This window comes from Gamsiella multidivaricata (genome assembly GCF_025024155.1).
Source record: "Gamsiella multidivaricata strain RSA 2152 chromosome Unknown BC939scaffold_24, whole genome shotgun sequence".
NCBI lineage: Eukaryota > Fungi > Mortierellomycota > Mortierellomycetes > Mortierellales > Mortierellaceae > Gamsiella > Gamsiella multidivaricata.
This window is the reverse complement of record NW_026251732.1, coordinates 272,830-291,020: the sequence shown is the minus strand read 5'-3', so window position 1 is coordinate 291,020 and position 18,191 is coordinate 272,830. Positions and strand designations below refer to the sequence as shown.

Genomic DNA, 18,191 nt, shown 5'->3' with positions numbered 1-18,191 from the left:
GGTCTCCATAGATCCTTGGTGATGAAACTGCGGGTGTTCGATAGCTTGGACGTGCTGCTGTTGTTGATGCTGCTGTAATGTTTGCTGATGCTGCTGCCGCGTTTGAAGCATCGAGTCGACGAGTCCTGGAACATATTCTACTTGGTAGGCATTCCACAGCCACGAAGATTGTTGCCCGTATGTACCAGGGATAACTGGATCAGGCGCGTGGTTATTGCCACTGTTACTGCTATTCGATAGGGTACCCGGCGTTGATAACGGGGCCGGGTACAGGTTCACTGATGCCGAAAGTGGCATATGCGAAGACTGCTGGTGATGTTGTTGGGATACTGTAAAGCCTGGTTGACCCATCGATACCATGCTTGATCCAATTCTTGGGAAATCGGCCGTCGCTTCAAATTGCTGTGGCCGCTGATGTGGTACCACAGCCGACAAGGAGGCGGGACTATCCGCGGCGATGATACTTGAACGGTCAAACGCGGAGGCGCCAAAAGAGGCAGAGCTGTTCGATGTTGGATCATGCAGCTGAAAACCTGCTCTACTGGAATTGTTTGACCCCCCAATGGTCTCAAGGGAAACCGCGTCGATTGAAGTAGGGTCTTGCAGTTCTTCTTCAATGTTCCCAAGTGACATCTTCTGGAGAGAATTTTGAGGATGATTCTGTGGATGGCGCTGCTGCTGAATAAATGCGGAAGAAGCGTCCATTGTAGAGAAATTGCAACGAGGAAAGAAAAGCGATACTGAGGAGTGTACAAGGAATGATGGTTGCAGATGGAGCGGATGTGGCTACTGATACTATTGCCGAAGCAAGCAATGGGATATTTGCGTTGCAACCGCGCTTTCTCTGAATTTGAAAACGAAGAGTGAAAGCACTGTAGGCGGTAGTTCTCAGGTTCTTTTGAAAAATGAAAAAGCGTGAAATTCAGGAAGCGCGAATGAAGAGGAACAAAACGACACTGAGAATGTGAAGGATGGGAAAATATTTTCCTCCGCAGTGGTCAACGTGGATGGCGATAGTTATTCTGTGAGTAAGAGGAGGTGAACAGGGGCAATGGGCGCTGATAATCATTTAACGGTCGATAAAAAAAGCAGATGCGTTTACAGGGGATGGGAAAAAGAGCGGGATAACGAAAAAAGAAAGAAAGAAGGAAAGAAAGAAATAGAGAAAGAGGACAATGCACGATGAAGACGAGGATGCGGGAAGGAAGCGGGGATCAGAAGCATGGCAGCAGCATGGAAAAATGCACGAGTGAAGGAGAAATAAGAGGCGAGAGAGAGTTTTTTGGTTAGTACATGTTGCATCGGGTAGTTGCCAGACCATGGTTAAGCAGGGACGAATGAAGGATATGTAATGATTGGACCCCATCCCATCCTGCCGATGATATAGCTCAGATTTTTTTCTGGCCATTTTCATCAACTGCAGTTGAAACCAAACAAACATGCAAATCCATTGAGGGTGTAAGTAATTCAATGGCAGATCAATACAAAACAAAACAAATTCTATACCACAGACGGGAATGGATTAATTGACACGGATGCAGTCGTCAACATAGAAGAGAAAAAGAATCACAGGGAGAGAACAGGCGGAAGTAGAAAGAAATTACATGCTAGTCCCAGCTTATAGACATACATGTTATTGACCAGGAATATGAAAACCTGACAAAAAAAAAAAGCCCTCAAATATCGCAAAGACGACTAAACATCATGATTGTATTGACGATCCAATGATAGCGTTACAGTCAATAGTATACGCGCCAGTGTAAAGGAGGAAAACACAGAGTAAGCTTGTGCACTAAACACCGTGGGACGTAGTATGGAGCAGGGGTTTGGCCATAGGAGAAAAACATTAAGATCCTTACCAAAGACCAGAAATGGAAGGAATTTGGAGCTGAAGGAACGCAACGATAAAGAGAACTAGAGAGTGGACAACGGGGTGGACGAGCTGTTCAGCTTTGATGGTAGCGAGCACCAAGTAGAGTATGAGGAAAGGGGCGCAGCGTCGTGGCGTTGGAATTCGAGGAACTATGGCACCCCGGGTAGAGGACGAGTCAAGGTGCTGTCATAAAAAAAATAAAAATACAATGGTACGCTTTTGTAGTTGAGAAATAAATAAGAAAGGAGCGCCCGCCACGCGTCTGCGGATTCGCCTGCTTTTTAAACAGACGGATAGATTATGGACAATGGGAGGGAGTGAGGAGTATTGTAGTAGGGGAGGTTCCGGTAAGTATGCCCAACAGCACCGTAGTCCGTACCTTCATCACAATACATACGCTTGTCTACCTGAAAGCTGTGTGTATAGAATAACAGCAATTGGAGCTGCAATGCACTCTCTTCATTTTCCCTATCCACCATCGACCACACTTCAGACTCGATCGGCCAAATCAGAAATATCCTTGCCAAGGAAAATTAAACAATGACGGATGTACGGCACTGCAGCGGCCGAATCTACTCTCGGTAGGACAAACCGAATGGAGCAACCACGCCGATCGACTAGTCTCTGTCCTTGTGAGAGCACGTTCAGCCTCCCTCACCGCCCCCTTTTTTGGATCTTCTTTTAGCCTGCAGATGAAATGGGAAAAACTTTCCGCGGGGGATGGTGGAAGGTCTATCCGTAGGACATCCATTTGGGCTGTTTCTTGTATTCTCTTGCCAAAAGAAATATTAAAAAATAAAAATATTGTCTTCCATATTTGAGTGCGTTCATTGCGATCCGATCATAAAAATTTTGGGCTGCATTTGTACCCCCACCAAGCGCCTGGGTCCACCTCATCTTATTCACTTGAACAATGAAACGTTAAATGTTTTCTAATGGAGCAGTGCTGGCCAGAATGGTAATAAGGCTAAGCCCACCTTCGGCTGTTCTCGATTCGTTGCGTTGAATGTAATACTAAACCCACTTTGCTCATAGGGCCACTCTTTTGCTTTATAGCTGTTTTTCTTATATTGAGTACCCTCTTCTGACCGCCCTTATACATGATGTAAATGATTCTCCCAGGAGTGTATAATTTGAGGGCTGTAGCATGCGGCTGTTGGGTGTTTTCGCCGCGCGCCTTTGCATAGAAATGTGTGTGCATGTCTTACTGCTTAGATATGTGATTGCATCCGGAGACGATCGCTGGGGTCGAAGGAACTGGGAGCCCGTGGATCATAGCGGAAAGGTGCCGAATACTCGAAGCTAATGTAAGCCTACTTATGAAATAACTGAACAGGATTGGTCGGGCGTTTGCCCGGATCCTACAGTGAAATGAAGGCTGGGCTGTACCCTTACAGAGGGAAGAAAGGGGAGTTTTACAGCACTGTGTACCAGCTGTTGTTATTTTACCTTTTTGCTTGGAACTGTGCGTAGGCTGTAGTTATGGTCAGCAAAAGCCTGGGCGTGATCGTTTGGTAAGATTGAGTACACCTCAGTTGTGGTCGAAGAAAAACTGCGACTTCTTGCTGAGTCGGGGATTAAGAAATATAGGTACGCGAAGACTTGACCTACGTGAAGATTAACGTAAAAGAAGTTTGTTGGTTAACGTTACCGTTTTGGGCGCAAAATACTTTCCTGGGGGGAGTAAGGACAGACAATGACAGAGAAGTAATACATATAGATGCGAGAAGAAAAGAAAAATGCAGCAGTTGAGGGTGGTGGTCCACGGCTCTGTAGTGCCCAATTTGTTCCATCATCCTTCATATCATGTTTGGTGCCCTCTTGGGCTTTGTCGAAAACGGCCATGATATTCTGCATTGCATGCAAATCAAATACTACAGCCGCGTAGCATATGGGCCGACGCGACGCGTAGTAGAAGTATAGAAACGCGCGTGCGGAGAAGCAATGAAAGATATAAGAGCACCTCATCGATTGGAAAGTTACACAGAAAGATGCGTTATCAAGACGAACAACGAGGGAACACTGTAATATTCACTACGCGTTCAGGACGCGACGGATACGTATGGAGACCACTGTATAAAATAAAACGAGCCAAACGTGCTGAAGAGAGTTCGGGTGCGTCTATACACTCCTCAAAATGCATTGATAACGATCAAAAGGCCCAATGAAGTATGCACGGACCACGTTTGCCCTAGGCATATATCGATACACATTCCTGCAGAAAGCTGAAGGAGGTTCGGATAGATTGCAGTGTTTGTATGGATAACAGATCAAAGTTCTGTAAGCTCTGGGGAGATGAATGTCTTTTTTATTTTCTTATTCAACGTAGACAATAGGGCAGATGGAACATACCGTCTCGAGATCTGCGGTTCAATAAGAAGACATTCCCAAGCGAGGAGTGGACCGGGGGAAGTAAGAATGAACATGAATGAGTCGCCTTGGATGCGAAGCAGACGAGTACGCAAATTGCCACTAAATACAGAATTACAGACGTTATAAACATTTGCCTTTAAATATGATAGCCAAACGCTACAAAACACTACGTTCTTGTAGAACGCGTAACTTGCAGACAAAAAAAGTATAGTTGCCTCCAGGCTTGTTGATGAATAGTGTGAAGTTGAAGGAGAAACAATAACTTTTTTTTTTAAGGGCAATGTTCAACGATAGAAGAGCCAACGCTGGCGATAAGTACGAAAAGAGAGCGAGAGAATGGGAGGCCTGAGAGAAGACTGATGAACCAGCGGAAGAGGTAGATGCAGGCTACTGTATATGCTTGCTCATGGTTGTCATCCCACTTGTATTTTTGCTGGAAAAGACGTCTCTTACCCAAAGCGATCCACTTAGAGATCAGAGACGTTGAGTTTGGAGGGGTGAGGGTGGGAGGAATGTGGCGAGACTTATATGCTTATGTGGATCAAATAATCAAGTGAGGTGTCAAAAAGAGATGACAAAGCGAGATACAGAGAGGGAGAAGGATAGGATAACATTAAAAAAGAAAAGAAAGAAAGAAGGAGCAGGCAACTTCTGTACTGTGCCCAGAGATGACGGCCCCCAGCCCTCATGGCGATCGATGTGCCACGATTGACTGGTTTGCTGGCTGTGCGACATAGATGTCCCCATCAATGAGCGCATTTACGGGTACTGCATGCGTTTGCGCATGCTATGTACTCGTCCCTTGGTACCGATCCAAAAGCACATTAATTTTCACCATGATCAGATATGACTCGACAATCGTTCCCACCCCAGTTTCTACTCCCGTTTCCCATCTGCCGTTCGTTCCTCTTCACTCCCTTCAGCTCTGCGGCAATGGTATGTATCGTTCGGTTCACTTACGAATGACAAACGGGAAGGGGATTGATTGTTTCTTTGACGCCGTGTATACCTGGTACGTGGAGAAGATACTTGCCTTTTCCCTTCCTTAGCTAGTTACTCACACGGCCTCGCTGGTAGGACCCATCCCGCTGTGACATACGAATCATTTATACCCAATGTCCCTAATTGCTGATTCATCATTACTTTTGCTGCACCTCCTGTACGACTGAAATCGTTATTTCTTTCAAAGACAGTAAGCGGAGCAAAATAGCGCTGCAGTCCTTTGCAGAGGCGGAATGTGACTGAGAACGAACTGAAACGTACCAGTAATGCATTCCATTTTCTGGGGGGATCAATAGCCCCCAAAATTACCTCAAAGCGAACGTTTTGTCCCACTGACTGAAAGCGGGCTTGGTCAACGTGGCCATACTAAGGTGTTGTATATATTGTGCTTTTGGTCCCATTGCCGATTATAGTCGAAGAGAGAGGTGTCTGCCTCGCGGTTCATACCTCGCGCACGCATGGCCTTGTGGGTATATTTGGCGTAACAGAGCAAACAGCTCAGGCACAAGGCAGGCAGACAAACAAGTAAACAAATAGGTAAGCAAAGAGGGGCCCTCATGACCCCAACGAGCGGGATGCAGGCTATATAGGGTAGGCAATTATGAATTTCCGGGGCATGTGCCGTTCTGAAAAAAAAAAAACGATCTTTGTGTGCACACACCAATGCTCATTAGCCCTTTTTATCACCAAAACAACGCGTGGCAAAAAGTGCTGTGAATGTAGAAGACGATGGAATTGGCGCGAAGACCACGAAGGGACAAAATCACGGCATCTAGCTTACAAAGTCCTTGTTGTCTCTCTACCATTTCCCCATCTAGCCTAAGCTTGGCTGAAGCCTGACTCGGACTGAAAAAATTCCAATTGCGTTTGAAGTGAGCTGAGCAGGCGAGCAATGTGAAAAGAACAGAAGAGCTGAGGGCCTTGTGGGCGGACTCCAGTAGGTCAGCTTTTAACGACAAGGCTCGAAAATGCGCCTTGACTTATTTCTAGTCTGTTATCACTTCTATAACGAAGTCAATGCGTGAGATGAAAAGAAAATAGACGAGGTTTACGCTGGTCTGCACTGTCACTAAGCATACTTTAAGCCAAACGCGATCAGTACAGCGCCTTATTTCCCTCTCTCGTCGCTCAAATTTTCTGATTGGCCATGAAAATAGCGAAGCGTATCCAAGTAGTCCGTTAACGTCCATCGCCTTTTGCTACACTCTTCTTTCTTCCTTCAAACACACTTTCTGTAGTCAACCCTCTCTCATATCCTCATTCTTCTTCCATTGTCATCCCTTGAAATAAAGTATCATATTCCTCGTTCGTGTAGACTACCATGGGCATTGAGGGCCTGTGACCCTTTCTAAAAAGAAAAAGTATGAACCCGTTCTTCGCTATCAGTCCCCCCATTTATCCAATCTCCCCAGTTCCATTGACCACGATTCGGCGATTCGAGTCGATATCATTGGGTCTTTTTATGTTACCATTCTCTACGTTTATTCCTCGTACCTTATGGATGATGCTCACCGCATTGTCGTGCGAGAGATACTGAAGCTTGGGACACGGACGAACTTGGTTCTTTACCTGAACGGCCTTCCTTCGGTCGAAAAAGAACCTACTCAAGTGCATCGAGAAAATCTTCGCAAGAAAGCTGTTGAACGTGCCGATAAATGTATGCATGAGCTTGAGGTTTGTGTGGGTAAAAAGCTACGCGTACGAAAACACCAGTTCATCGACACCAGAAAACTCTTAGCTCGGCCTTCTATTGGTCCCAAGAGTTATCACCAGACGGCCCTACTAACGGGCACAGAGCAGCCTTTCATGTCGTTCTCTGAGTGTGAGCTCGGTATCTTGTTTTGGCAAAATGCTGCGCTGAAGAAAAAACTCCGGGAGCTAGTACTGGTGGACTACGAGAACAAGGACATCATTCCTTCTCAGCAGGTCCTAATGAATTGACTTGGGCAGAAGGATCTTGGGTTCCTTATCACAGAGATGCTTTCGAATATCGGCAGGTGTGAGCCACGCAAAGGACCCCGAGATTACAAGGATTCGACGTCCGTAATAGACTTGATCAGGATGCGGGAACATTTTCAATCCATTCGGTAGACCAACCTTGATCCTATAGCTTATAAGGAACGCGGCTATGTTCACAGGGGCTCCATTCGGACAGACGGTTTCTGCCTTCACCTGTCGGCTTTCAATTTAAAAGAATTACAGCCAGTCCGATACAGGCGATTCCCGCAGAGTGTCATGCCCCTTCGAATCACATTCACTGTCGAATAAATGGATTATTATTTGGTCGAGGTCCGAAATATTGTGAAGACCCATCAGGACGTCACCAGCCTATGGGGATGTGCGCCAGATCAAATCAAGGTCCTAGGGCACGATCTCGGCCAGCCTGTGTACTCGGAACCAACGCATTGCTACCAAAGGACGATGATCCCGGCAGTACGACACCGGAGCCAGGAAGAAAGGATGACGATGTCGACATGAGCAACTCCCAAGGATACAACACCAACTTCCGTTCCTCTCACTTATCACAATCTCGCAGTGAAGTAGAAGGCTGTGTACTAGTCCACGTTCAAGCACAGAAGACGGATGGAGGAGTAACAAAGCATTGTACTAGGTGACGGAATAGAATCCATCAGCAGCATTGAGATTAAACTGCCACCACTACGCGGTGATGGAGCTAGCTTTGCGAGCTATGCTACGGAACTGGAGAGAGTAGAGGGACGACTTGATGATTTTACGACGGCAACCACCGGTTCAAGAAACATAAGTGGGACGCGAGAAGAGCCAGGGATGCGGAGTACAGACTCATACCGGATCGCCTACTCAAGTTGGTCGGAGGATCGATCGGCAGAAAGAGAGAGGAAGTCAACATGGTTGTGATTGGGATTGGTCTGGACAAGTTTTCGACCAAGACGAGACTTTCCTCTTTGCACGAGTCCTTTCAGTCGCACTTCGTTCAGAAAGTAAGAGCGCTATTACTAGAGATTTGAAGTTATGTAGAATCGTTTTATGTTTTTGTTGACTTTGTCTCAAGGCCAGGTCCCTAGACTACATTGTAGTTAGAGTGAATGAGTATTACTTCGAAGAGGTGCCCGACGTGCGAGAAGTCTGTCGCAGGCTATACTGCTCAACCTGCGGCACTTTCATGCGCCGGGATATTATGGTAGAGTATAACATTTGTAACGTCGTTCGCAGCCATTTACTCCACCAACAATGGCCGCTCTATCTTCAGCCAGTAGATAAGGAAGGGCACTATCCTTGGATGCAAGATGCAAGACTACACACAGAAGCCAGGGCAGTAGCAGCAGCAGTAGCGCAGTGGGGCAAGGGCAAGGACAAGGACGAGCTGAAGGATGCAAGCGAGCAGCCTCGCCCGTTCAGATCACATTCTGTGACGTATTTGAGCAAGAATTGGCCTGTACTCTCGTCGCGCTCTCGCAAGCACAAACTACACTCGCCTTCCCTTTGACCTTTTTGCAATCTCGATCCCTCATTTCATCCTGTCGCCACACCTGCCGGATGAGCAGCCAATAACTTTCTCCACGGTAAAGCACAACGCGCAACAACTGCTTTGTTTTTTTTTTTGTTTCTTTGTTCCTCTGACAGCTGCCCTTTTCTTTTTATTCGTTGCTGCGGCTGGAAATACGCGTTTTTTTACTCTGTCTGAATTTGGTGGCGAGAGCACGTTTCACGATATGCCAAAACGCGAGCTCAACAGCAGTAGAATGATGCACATCGCGAATAATAAGGAGCTTGCCCTGATACGAACTGTTTATATGATGACAGCCGCGCCTTCAGTTCCTCAGCGGAAGCGGTAAAGGAGTGGTATACGGGGTACTTGTCTTGGGCATTGGGCGAAGCATCTGATCCACACACAACTCTATCCTTCCAATGCACGCATCCTTTTTTTTCTCTTCCTTAATGCCTTTGCTTTCTTCGTTTTCTGCCTCGACAATATGCATCCAGCTTGGCCTTTCTCACGCACAAACTTCCTCTCTTTTCTCTCTCCCTCCTTGTCCAAAAGCGTTTCGACTATCTTTCTAAACACCAGCTCGTCAAACGCCCAATATCTCGCGGAAAGAGGCTGCTTCGTTGTCTCACTCTCCTACTACTCTCACCCTCCATTTGAATCTTGGTGAAGAGCCACGTTTATAACCTGGTCAATTGAGCGATCAACGGACAGGACACGGAACGTACGTATAACAACATGTCTGATAACGAGCACAAGAAGAGAAGTTTGGACGATTTGGAGGGCCCCGACTCTGACTCTGACGAACGCCGCCACAAGCGTGTTGCCGTCCCGGACCTCGACTCTGACAATCCGGAGAAGCCCCTACACCGCCGTCGCGATGACGAAGATGGTAAGCCAACTGTTTAAAAGTTCTATCACATGTGGGTTTGCAACAAATGAGCCTTTGTTCTAACCGAATATTTTTTTCCTTGCAATCAAATTGATAGTCAAGATGAGCACTATAGACGACGCGGAGACCGATTTGATGAATACGGACATTGCGCTGCGAGCCTTGGTGACAACTAAAGAGGCTGGTGTCATTATCGGCAAGTCTGGAAAGAACGTCAACGAGATCCGCGAGCAGTCAGGAGCCAAGTTGAGCATATCGGAAATCATCCCTGGAGCTTCGGAGCGGATTCTGACTGTCAAGGGACGCCTGGACACAGTCGCCAAGGTACTCAATTGGCATCTATGCAGTTGGCACAGGATTTTCAGTCCAATATATTGACAATATGTTGAACGTGCATGTGTTGTGGCATGTTATAGGCGTACGCGCTCGTCGGACATAAAATGGTCGCGGAACAAGGTGGCACTGATGTTGCCCCAGAGACCGAGTCAGCCTCGATCTCCATGCTTGTCCCACATCATCTCATGGGATTCGTGATCGGAAAAGGCGGAGCCAAGATCAAAGAGATTCAGGAAGCCTCAGGAGCGCGCGCCAAGGCATCGGAAGAGATGTTGCCCGGATCGACAGAACGCACGCTTTTAATCACGGGTGTACCCGACGCGATCCATATTGCGGTCTATCATGTGGGTCAGATCCTGCAAGAGAAAGGCAACGAGACCGAAAGCCGTGGTCGGAGCGTACAGACGGTCCTGTATAGACCCATGCGCCGGAATGATTATGGTGGATACCCGCCAGCGATTGGGTTCTCGCCTCAACCTCACAGCTCCTCGCGTCATTCGCAGCCACACTATTCCGACTATGGTCCATCATCCTATTCCGGAGGTGGGGGCAGTGGCAGTAGCAGTAGCAGTGGCAGCATGCATGGGCTTTATGGACTGGACTATGCACCAACCTCTGCGGGCGGTGGTGGCGCTGTGACCCAGGCGCAGCAGATCTTTATTCCGAATGATATGGTCGGCACGGTGATTGGGAAGAATGGAAGTAAGATCCAGGAGATTCGACAGATCTCTGGATCGCATATTAAGATTGCAGACTCCCACCAGGGTTCAGGAAACGAGCGGTTGGTGACGATTACGGGAACACCAGAGTCGAACCAGATGGCTGTCTATTTGTTATATTCGCGCTTGGAGAGCGAGAAGACAAGACTGCAATAGTTCTTGCAGATCATTGAGGAGGGTATTTGAATATATTTTAACAGGATGTTTGTGAGTACGTTGCTGCTGAGGCCTGCTGGATGGTAATAAACACGTACTGTTTGCTTCTTTATATATACCTTGCCTATGTGCCAATGTTCACCGATGTCTGTCCTCATCCACACAAATTCATAGTCTATGGGATTCGAATATGACAAAAAATGCAAAAGTTGACCTTTGATTTTTTTTATTTCGGGTTTTCTCGTTTTGGGATGCATGGTTTCAATTGCCTCGTTTGCGCCCTGTACCCTCCCTTTCCCTTTTTGTTACACTTCCGTTCGGAAACAATGCCTGCGCGAGAGCGCCGAGTATGTAAATGCCAGAAGCGAAAGTGCAAGGGGAAGGGGACAAAGAGGGGTGCGAGGAAAGTATATCTCAAATACGGTTAGCCTTGTAGCTCTGCCACTGTCCAGGGACGAACCCGACTGCGAAGCCGCCGCCGCAATAGATAGTCATCTTGAGCGCGAGCGCGGTCTTGTTCTTGGTTGATAACGGGATGTTCTTAACATACATACAGAGGGAATATGTAATGAAATAAAAGGTGGCAAGTGTGAGAAGGAAGAGCGCGACATGGGTGAATTTTTGTCAGGAACGAGCGTGTGCAGAATTTTAGAAGAGATATAGCAGGCATGGGTGTCCCTTTCCCCTACCTTGCCTCCAGTGTTGGTGTAGTGGTGAGTGCCGCTACGGAGCGGGGTTGCTCCCAGAGACGCGCGAGCACGGATTCCGGTGCGTGTAAAGATCATGGTGGCAGAATTCAGTATTCTATTTCGTGGGTGTCGTAGCAGTTTGTCGGTAGAGGACGGCAATCGATGGTGCGAAGAGCGAAGAGTGAAGAACGAAGAAGAGAAAGAAAGAAAGAAAAAGCAAGAAGAGGAGAGTGAGCAGGTGAAAGACTCATGGGAGACCTTTGCATACACCTAAGACATTGGGCTCATCGTACGATGGACAGGAAATCCGAGCGACAACTGCCGACAGGCGACTAAACCTGCAGTAATGTGGATTTCATTGCAGAGAACACAATAAATCGATCACTTGCACCACCGATCGCATTCCTTGGTTCGCAAGTCCAAGGACTACTGTGTTGTTTTGATACAACTAGTTTTTATTTGTAAAGTTCAAAGAAAGGCGTTCTGCCCACTACTTCTTGAGGCCCATGATCGACGAGTCTTGGTTCCATTTCTGTTTATTACTCCTGACCGAAACCAACCGTCTCCTCGACAGCCAGCGTCAACTTATTGACCAACACATCATACGACTTGTACGGTGGGAGATCGATACGATTAAAGCTATTCGAGCAAGAACAAAAGTAGAGAATAGTTAGCGGTGTGATCCTAACAGAGATTGGAATGCCATATTGCATATTCCGGTCTAGCATTCGTACCATGTGTGAGACTTGGGCAGCTGTCCGATTTCTCCAGCCTTTTCGATCGTGAACCGACGTGGTCCATCTGATCCCTGCAAATCCTTGAATCCGTTGACAGGAATACGAGATGTACCTGTGGTGAACTGCAGCAGACGCGCCTTCTTTTCAGAGTCCCAGGAACGTACGCACTTCCAGAACCATTGGACAACTTCATCCTGTTCTGTGTATCCACGGTAGTCCGTGTGCTTCTTCCAGTCATCGCAGTCAATCTCCGAGATGCCTCCCATCAACAGCTCCAGTTCGCGCTCATCAAAGACCGTGACGAGCTCCTGAGGAATAAGCTGGTGGAAACCCTCCGCAAAGGCCTTGAACTGCTCCTCCACGCGTCGCGTGATCCTCCACTCTGTCATCAGCTCGACGTACTCCTTCTTGTTCTCTTCCGTCACTGTGATGTCGCGACCATTCTCTTTCAGATCTATCGTCACAATTTCTCCGAAACGCTCGTCGTTGGTTGAGAAGGTCGTGTCCAGTGTTTCTGCGCCGGTCTCGTCGTCCAAAAGCCAGTTCAGGTTCCGGTACACATCTGCGTCCACAGATTCCAGATCCGCAAGCGTCACCTTCTTCTTTAAAATCATCTTGTAAAAGGAGACGATAAAGAAGGCATCCAAGAGGCGGCGGTGGAAGATTGCAAGACCAACGACGCGACCAATAAACTTGAAGTAGTTCAAGTGCTCAGAGTTGATACTCGAGTGAGGATTGATTTGGAGGGTATAGTTGTCGTGCGCAGAGTACTCGAAAAGACAATAGAACGGGTTGAACATCTCGTGGGATAGCAGGAAGAAGAATTCTCTGTAATATCATACGAAGCAGACAAAAATCGACAAAGTTGTCAGTAAGGAATAAAAATTCAAGCAGGCTATAATCGCGTCGCATTGCGCCGCATCACATCGCATCGAAATTAAATACTGAAAGTTACCTTGAGAGACCACCATAATCAAGACCATCTTCGCCTTCAAACTTGATCATGAGCCTCTTCTTCAAATCCGTCGGTGACTGACGCATAATCTCATGATATGAATCCTCAAAGATATGCGATCGGCGGACCTTGATGTGGCACTGGCCAGGGACTGGACGCAGTGCAGGTTGTGATCTGAAGTAAATAAGCTTGCGGCGGAAATCGCGCTTGTACTGTGGTACACTCTGGTCCAAACTACTGGGCAGGCGAGGGTCTAAAATGTTTTGCGGACAAAAACAACAACAACAACAGCAACAAAACGCAAGAGTTAGTACATCCAGCACATACTATTCGACAGAAGTGAAATAGTACAACAACGCCGCAACGCAAAACACTTACCATCCCATGTTGTCGTCTTGGTGTTATGGTCCACAAAGTACACGCGCGCTGTGTTGGTGAGACGCATCTCCCATCCCGATGGCAGGGGTCCCAGTTGAGACACGGGTTGCTGGTGAACTGCGACTTGGTTGGTCGAACTACGAGGATCGCTCATACGAACGTACTGCTGACGACGAGGGTCAACCCAGGTGGTCGAGCGGGTATTGTGGTCCACATAGTATGGCCGTCCTTCTGGCGTCAATCTCTGCTCCCAACCAGCAGGCAGTGGTCCAGATCCTGCCGTGGTCGAGTTCAAGCTGATGGGCGCCAAGCCAGCTGCATTGGAGGACGTTGTCGTGGGACTAGCTGCGATGGCGACAGCAGGCGAGTTAGACTCTGAAAGGTTGGTGCTAGATCCAGGCATTGGAGAATTTCCGCCAGATCGCTCGCCGGGCAGTGCGCGATTGTTATGTCGCTGTCTTTCCAACTCTGTTTGAGTCGAAATCTCTTGAGTCCTGTCTGGTGTTGATGCCGTCATACTACGTAGGAAGTAAGAGGTTGATAAACAACATTCTCTGAATCAAACAGCGAAATTAAACACCAATAGAGTGCAAGCCATACCTGGGTCTGGTCCAAGTTGTCGTACGATTGTTGTGATCCACATAATAAGTGCGACCCAATTGATCGACACGACGCTCCCAGCTATTCATTCGAAATTAAGGATGAGATGTCAGTAAATTGGGCGGTAATGAGGTGCACTCATAAAGTAGATTCCTGGCTGGCGCACAGCATACTTTGGTGGCAAAGGACCGTGCTGATCCTCATAGGCTGAGAGCTGTCGTCCTCCATTGGCAGTAGTGGTAGCACTCGTGGCAGGAGCTGTGGAGGTAGTCCCTACAATGGCATTTGTGCTACCTGGGCTGGAGGGGACTGGACCACTGTTGCGCTGGTTGGAGGATGATCCTGCGTTGGATGAGACAGCTGAGATGACGGAGGGTGATCGATTGTGGGATGTGGATGTCGATGGGGCCTGGAGACGACCGTTGGCTGCACTCTGGTTTCCAGTGTTAGACGAGATATTGATGATAAGCTTTCCTTGCACAACAACGTCGTTTGATCCAGACTTTTTGAGTTCCGTAGTCAACATTTCTAACCGAAGTAGAAAAAAATTAGCCAGGTTAGTTGGGGATGATCGATAATCCACATTCAAGTACAGAAAGAGAGGCTCGTGCGGTTGACGACCTGTCCTTGGCCCATTGGGTAGAGTTACACACCATCACCACCGATGTTCACATCGAATACGTCGCCCATCTGGATGTTGACAGTGCCTAGGAAGCCCTGGTCCTTTTTCTTGAACTTTTTCTGGTCGAAAATTTGAACCGCAAGAACACTCTTGTTCGTGACGGCACTATTATCATTGGACATGTCGCGGGAGTAGCAGAGACCGGCGTGAGATTTCATATACTCCTTATGAAGAATATGCAAAATTAGATGCGAGAATTTATCGCTGCAATGGCAACTTACACTTCAAAGCTTTCGTTCCAATAAGGATTCAGGGTCTTCTTCATCACTGTCGTCGTGTGAGTCTGGTCGCCGTCCACTGTCACCACGGCAAATGGGTCAGGAAGACCTATAGGGAAGACAGAAAGAGGGCACAGTGGTTAAATTTCTGTGCATGCCTTTTTACTCAGTTCTCCACTATGCTAAAAGTGAGTGTAATTGAAAGGCAGTTGTCTTTCGGCATCGATATGACGACTTACGGAACACATCACGCTTATAGAGACCATCCGCCGCAATGACTATTTGTTGACAATCAAATAGTGTTAGTTGCTATTCTTGGGAAAAATAAATAATTCCAGCACATCGCTGCAGTATAAAAAAAGCTTGGCGCCAAAACTGCAAGGGGCTGCAAAGTAATGATAGGTTGGTTGCTGAACAGATTCACTGGTGTTCCTGTGGAGTATTCAGTTTATACTGCGCAATCAATCCTGATGTATGTGTCCAAGAACAACGCTCATGAAGGGCATCAAGTGTGTATGTAGGAATCAAAAGAATGCAGTAAACTCAATGTTGCAAAGAGATATCGGAGTAGGGACGATATAAAAAGCGTAGTGCAAGTCGAGGGGGAAGTAACGATATCGGCGCTGAATGTCCAGGGACAGTACGGGAGCGAGCGTGAGAGAGGTGCTTGCAAGAAAGGGTAGTGAAGATTGCAGTGGTATAGTATGATACGCTGAGAGCCGATAGAGTGAGTGTGAGAGGATGTGAGATGGCAAGAGAGTAAATAAGAGAGAGAGTGGGAAGGTCCAGTGCCGAAGAGAGGGAGGGTCGTGTGCCTACCGGTCAAGCGGATGGTTCGCCTAGTCAGAGTCAAGACAGTAAAGAGAAGATATTAGACAATGGAGCTCCATGGGCATTGAACAGCAAATGACAGAAATTAGCCCTCTTACCTAGTCTGGTTCGTGGCCATGGCGCCTTCTCTTGGAATCTGAAAGGCTGAAAGGCAGGAGCGGATAAGTCCCCCAAGTCGAGAATAAAGACGGGAATGGGATGGGAGAAGAGAGAGAGGAGAGGATGTAGGGGTTTTGGGATGATGTCGAGGATGGGAAAAGAGCCAGCGAGGACAAGTCAAGAGGCAAGCTGGGAGGCGGAAAAATGACGTCGATCGTTTTTTTTATTGGTGCAGGCGCTTCGCTCTCTTCGCAGACAAAAAAGAACCCTCGACTGATCAGCACGAAGACTAATAGACACCATGGAGAACCAGGACCATTCCTCATCGCCACTAGCACTCAGCACAGGAGTAACAGCGCCAGTAGGACCAGCAGGACTAGCAGGGCCACCGGGGGAAAGGGCAGCGAAACCACTAAGGAACCCCTGCAACCTATGCCAGTGCGTCCGTGCTATCCTCAAACGACCAAAGACTGGGCAGCAGCTATGCAAGGAGTGCTTCTTTCATGTCTTCGAGACTGAGATCCACAACACGATCGTCGACAACAAGCTCTTCAACAAAGGTGACAGAGTCGCCATTGGTGCCAGCGGAGGAAAAGGTACGACTGGCAGCGATCCGTCGTTTATTTATCCACATATACTGTGGATTAGATACTTACTGCGGATCGATTTCTGTGCAATAGATTCTACGGTCCTGGCGTATGTCATGAAGTTGCTTAACGACAGATATTCCTATGGCCTCGACTTGGTACTACTCTCGATCGACGAAGGCATTACTGGATACAGGGATGACTCGTTGGAGACCGTCAAAAGGAATAGGGACCAATACCAAATTCCTCTATTGATCGTCAGCTATAAGGATCTCTATGGATGGAGCATGGATGACATTGTCAAGGAAATCGGTCGCAAGAACAACTGTAAGTGAGCGTTTTCGCCATGCTACAGTGCTGGATAATTTTATCCGCATCCCATTAATCGAGACCCCTTCATGGATAATTCACACAGGCACGTTTTGTGGCGTCTTCCGTCGCCAGGCATTGGATCGAGGCGCCATCATGCTGAATGTGGACCATATTGTGACAGGACACAACGCGGATGACATTGCAGAGACCGTCCTGATGAACAGTACGTAGCGCTTGGTTCGTCTTTCCATCTCCTTTTTCTACAAAGAAAAGACATAAGGACAGCTAATATGATTCATCTCTCCGCGTATTGATTTTCCTATGTGACTCTACTAGTCCTACGTGGAGATCTTCCACGCCTTCAGAGATGCACTTCGATCATTACGAACGACTCTTCAGAGGACTCTTCAGAAATTGAGACTTCAAAGATCCTGCGATCCAAGCCGTTCAAATACACATACGAAAAGGAGATCGTCATGTATGCATACTTCAAGAAGCTGGACTACTTTTCAACAGAGTGCATCTATTCGCCCAACGCCTACCGTGGTTACGCACGTGTGTTCCTCAAGGATCTGGAAGCCATTCGCCGGACAGCCATCGTTGGTATGTTATTGCTTTACTTGCTGTTCATGTCTGCAGAAGGACTTGATTTCGTGGCAAATGATAGCTAACCCCTGACCCTCTGTTCATAGACATTATCCATTCTGGAGAGGCACTCTCGGCCTCCGTGCAGGCAAACGAATCAACAAAGTTGCCCACCATGTCGAATTGTACACGGTGCGGATACATTTCTTCAAACGAGCTGTGTAAGGCATGTTTACTCCTCGAAGGCCTGAACAAGGGACTACCGCAGCTTGGTATCGGGCACACAACTAAAATTAGAAGAATGCATGAGTCTGCAAGCTTGTCACCGGGACCTTCTTCATCGTCGTCACCATCGTTATCCACGAATTGCACTCCGCAGGGTACTTCCCCTGCACCCATACCAGAGGAGAAGCGCAAGATCGTGACACACATCAAAGACCTGAGTAGGCTAGAGAACATGCCAACGTTAGATGCTGTATGAAATGGTTGATAAACAAAGCAACGCCGCTTCAACAGAAAATATGATTTATATTGCTCCTGAAGATGGTATTCACCTGTTTGATCTACAAGAAAGGCGCTTCTGTCCGCGCCCGCCGATCAAGAAATGAACTCGCAGAACACCAGAACCTCGACAATCACAATTTTTTCTCTCTTCATACAGATCGTGCAAAAGAGTCGTATATTTCACTTCCTCGAGTTTC

General features: G+C 47.5%; 5 protein-coding genes across 5 annotated transcripts; 3 read left to right on the top strand and 2 right to left on the bottom strand.

Annotated features, from left to right (window-relative positions):
* Nucleotides 1-6,745: 6,745 nt before the first annotated feature.
* Nucleotides 6,746-8,714, top strand: BC939DRAFT_476140 (uncharacterized protein; the record flags this gene model as incomplete). The annotated part of the gene is made up of 4 exons (XM_051558570.1): nt 6,746-6,922; nt 7,666-7,839; nt 8,074-8,208; nt 8,280-8,714. The coding sequence occupies 4 exons, from the start codon at nt 6,746-6,748 to the stop codon at nt 8,712-8,714; spliced, it is 921 nt and encodes a 306-aa protein (XP_051413423.1).
* Nucleotides 8,715-9,741: 1,027 nt separating this feature from the next.
* On the top strand, nt 9,742-10,817 carry BC939DRAFT_395971 (uncharacterized protein; the record flags this gene model as incomplete). Its single annotated transcript, XM_051552254.1, has 3 exons — nt 9,742-9,930; nt 10,023-10,405; nt 10,496-10,817. 3 exons carry the CDS (start codon nt 9,742-9,744, stop codon nt 10,815-10,817), a joined length of 894 nt encoding a protein of 297 aa, XP_051413422.1.
* A 414-nt stretch (nt 10,818-11,231) lies between these two features.
* On the bottom strand, nt 11,232-11,602 carry BC939DRAFT_502146 (uncharacterized protein; the record flags this gene model as incomplete). The annotated part of the gene is made up of 2 exons (XM_051560255.1): nt 11,232-11,357; nt 11,507-11,602. 2 exons carry the CDS (start codon nt 11,600-11,602, stop codon nt 11,232-11,234), a joined length of 222 nt encoding a protein of 73 aa, XP_051413421.1.
* Nucleotides 11,603-12,045: 443 nt separating this feature from the next.
* Nucleotides 12,046-16,025, bottom strand: BC939DRAFT_502145 (uncharacterized protein; the record flags this gene model as incomplete). Its single annotated transcript, XM_051560254.1, has 11 exons — nt 12,046-12,145; nt 12,241-13,071; nt 13,199-13,451; nt 13,577-14,094; nt 14,177-14,257; nt 14,350-14,704; nt 14,830-14,963; nt 15,080-15,185; nt 15,316-15,354; nt 15,896-15,915; nt 16,006-16,025. The coding sequence occupies 11 exons, from the start codon at nt 16,023-16,025 to the stop codon at nt 12,046-12,048; spliced, it is 2,457 nt and encodes an 818-aa protein (XP_051413420.1).
* Nucleotides 15,901-18,144, top strand: BC939DRAFT_124519 (uncharacterized protein). The gene is made up of 6 exons (XM_051550016.1): nt 15,901-15,918; nt 16,010-16,602; nt 16,687-16,920; nt 17,009-17,128; nt 17,242-17,508; nt 17,598-18,144. The coding sequence occupies exons 2-6, from the start codon at nt 16,308-16,310 to the stop codon at nt 17,969-17,971; spliced, it is 1,290 nt and encodes a 429-aa protein (XP_051413419.1). The 5' UTR covers nt 15,901-15,918; nt 16,010-16,307; the 3' UTR covers nt 17,972-18,144.
* Nucleotides 18,145-18,191: the final 47 nt, after the last annotated feature.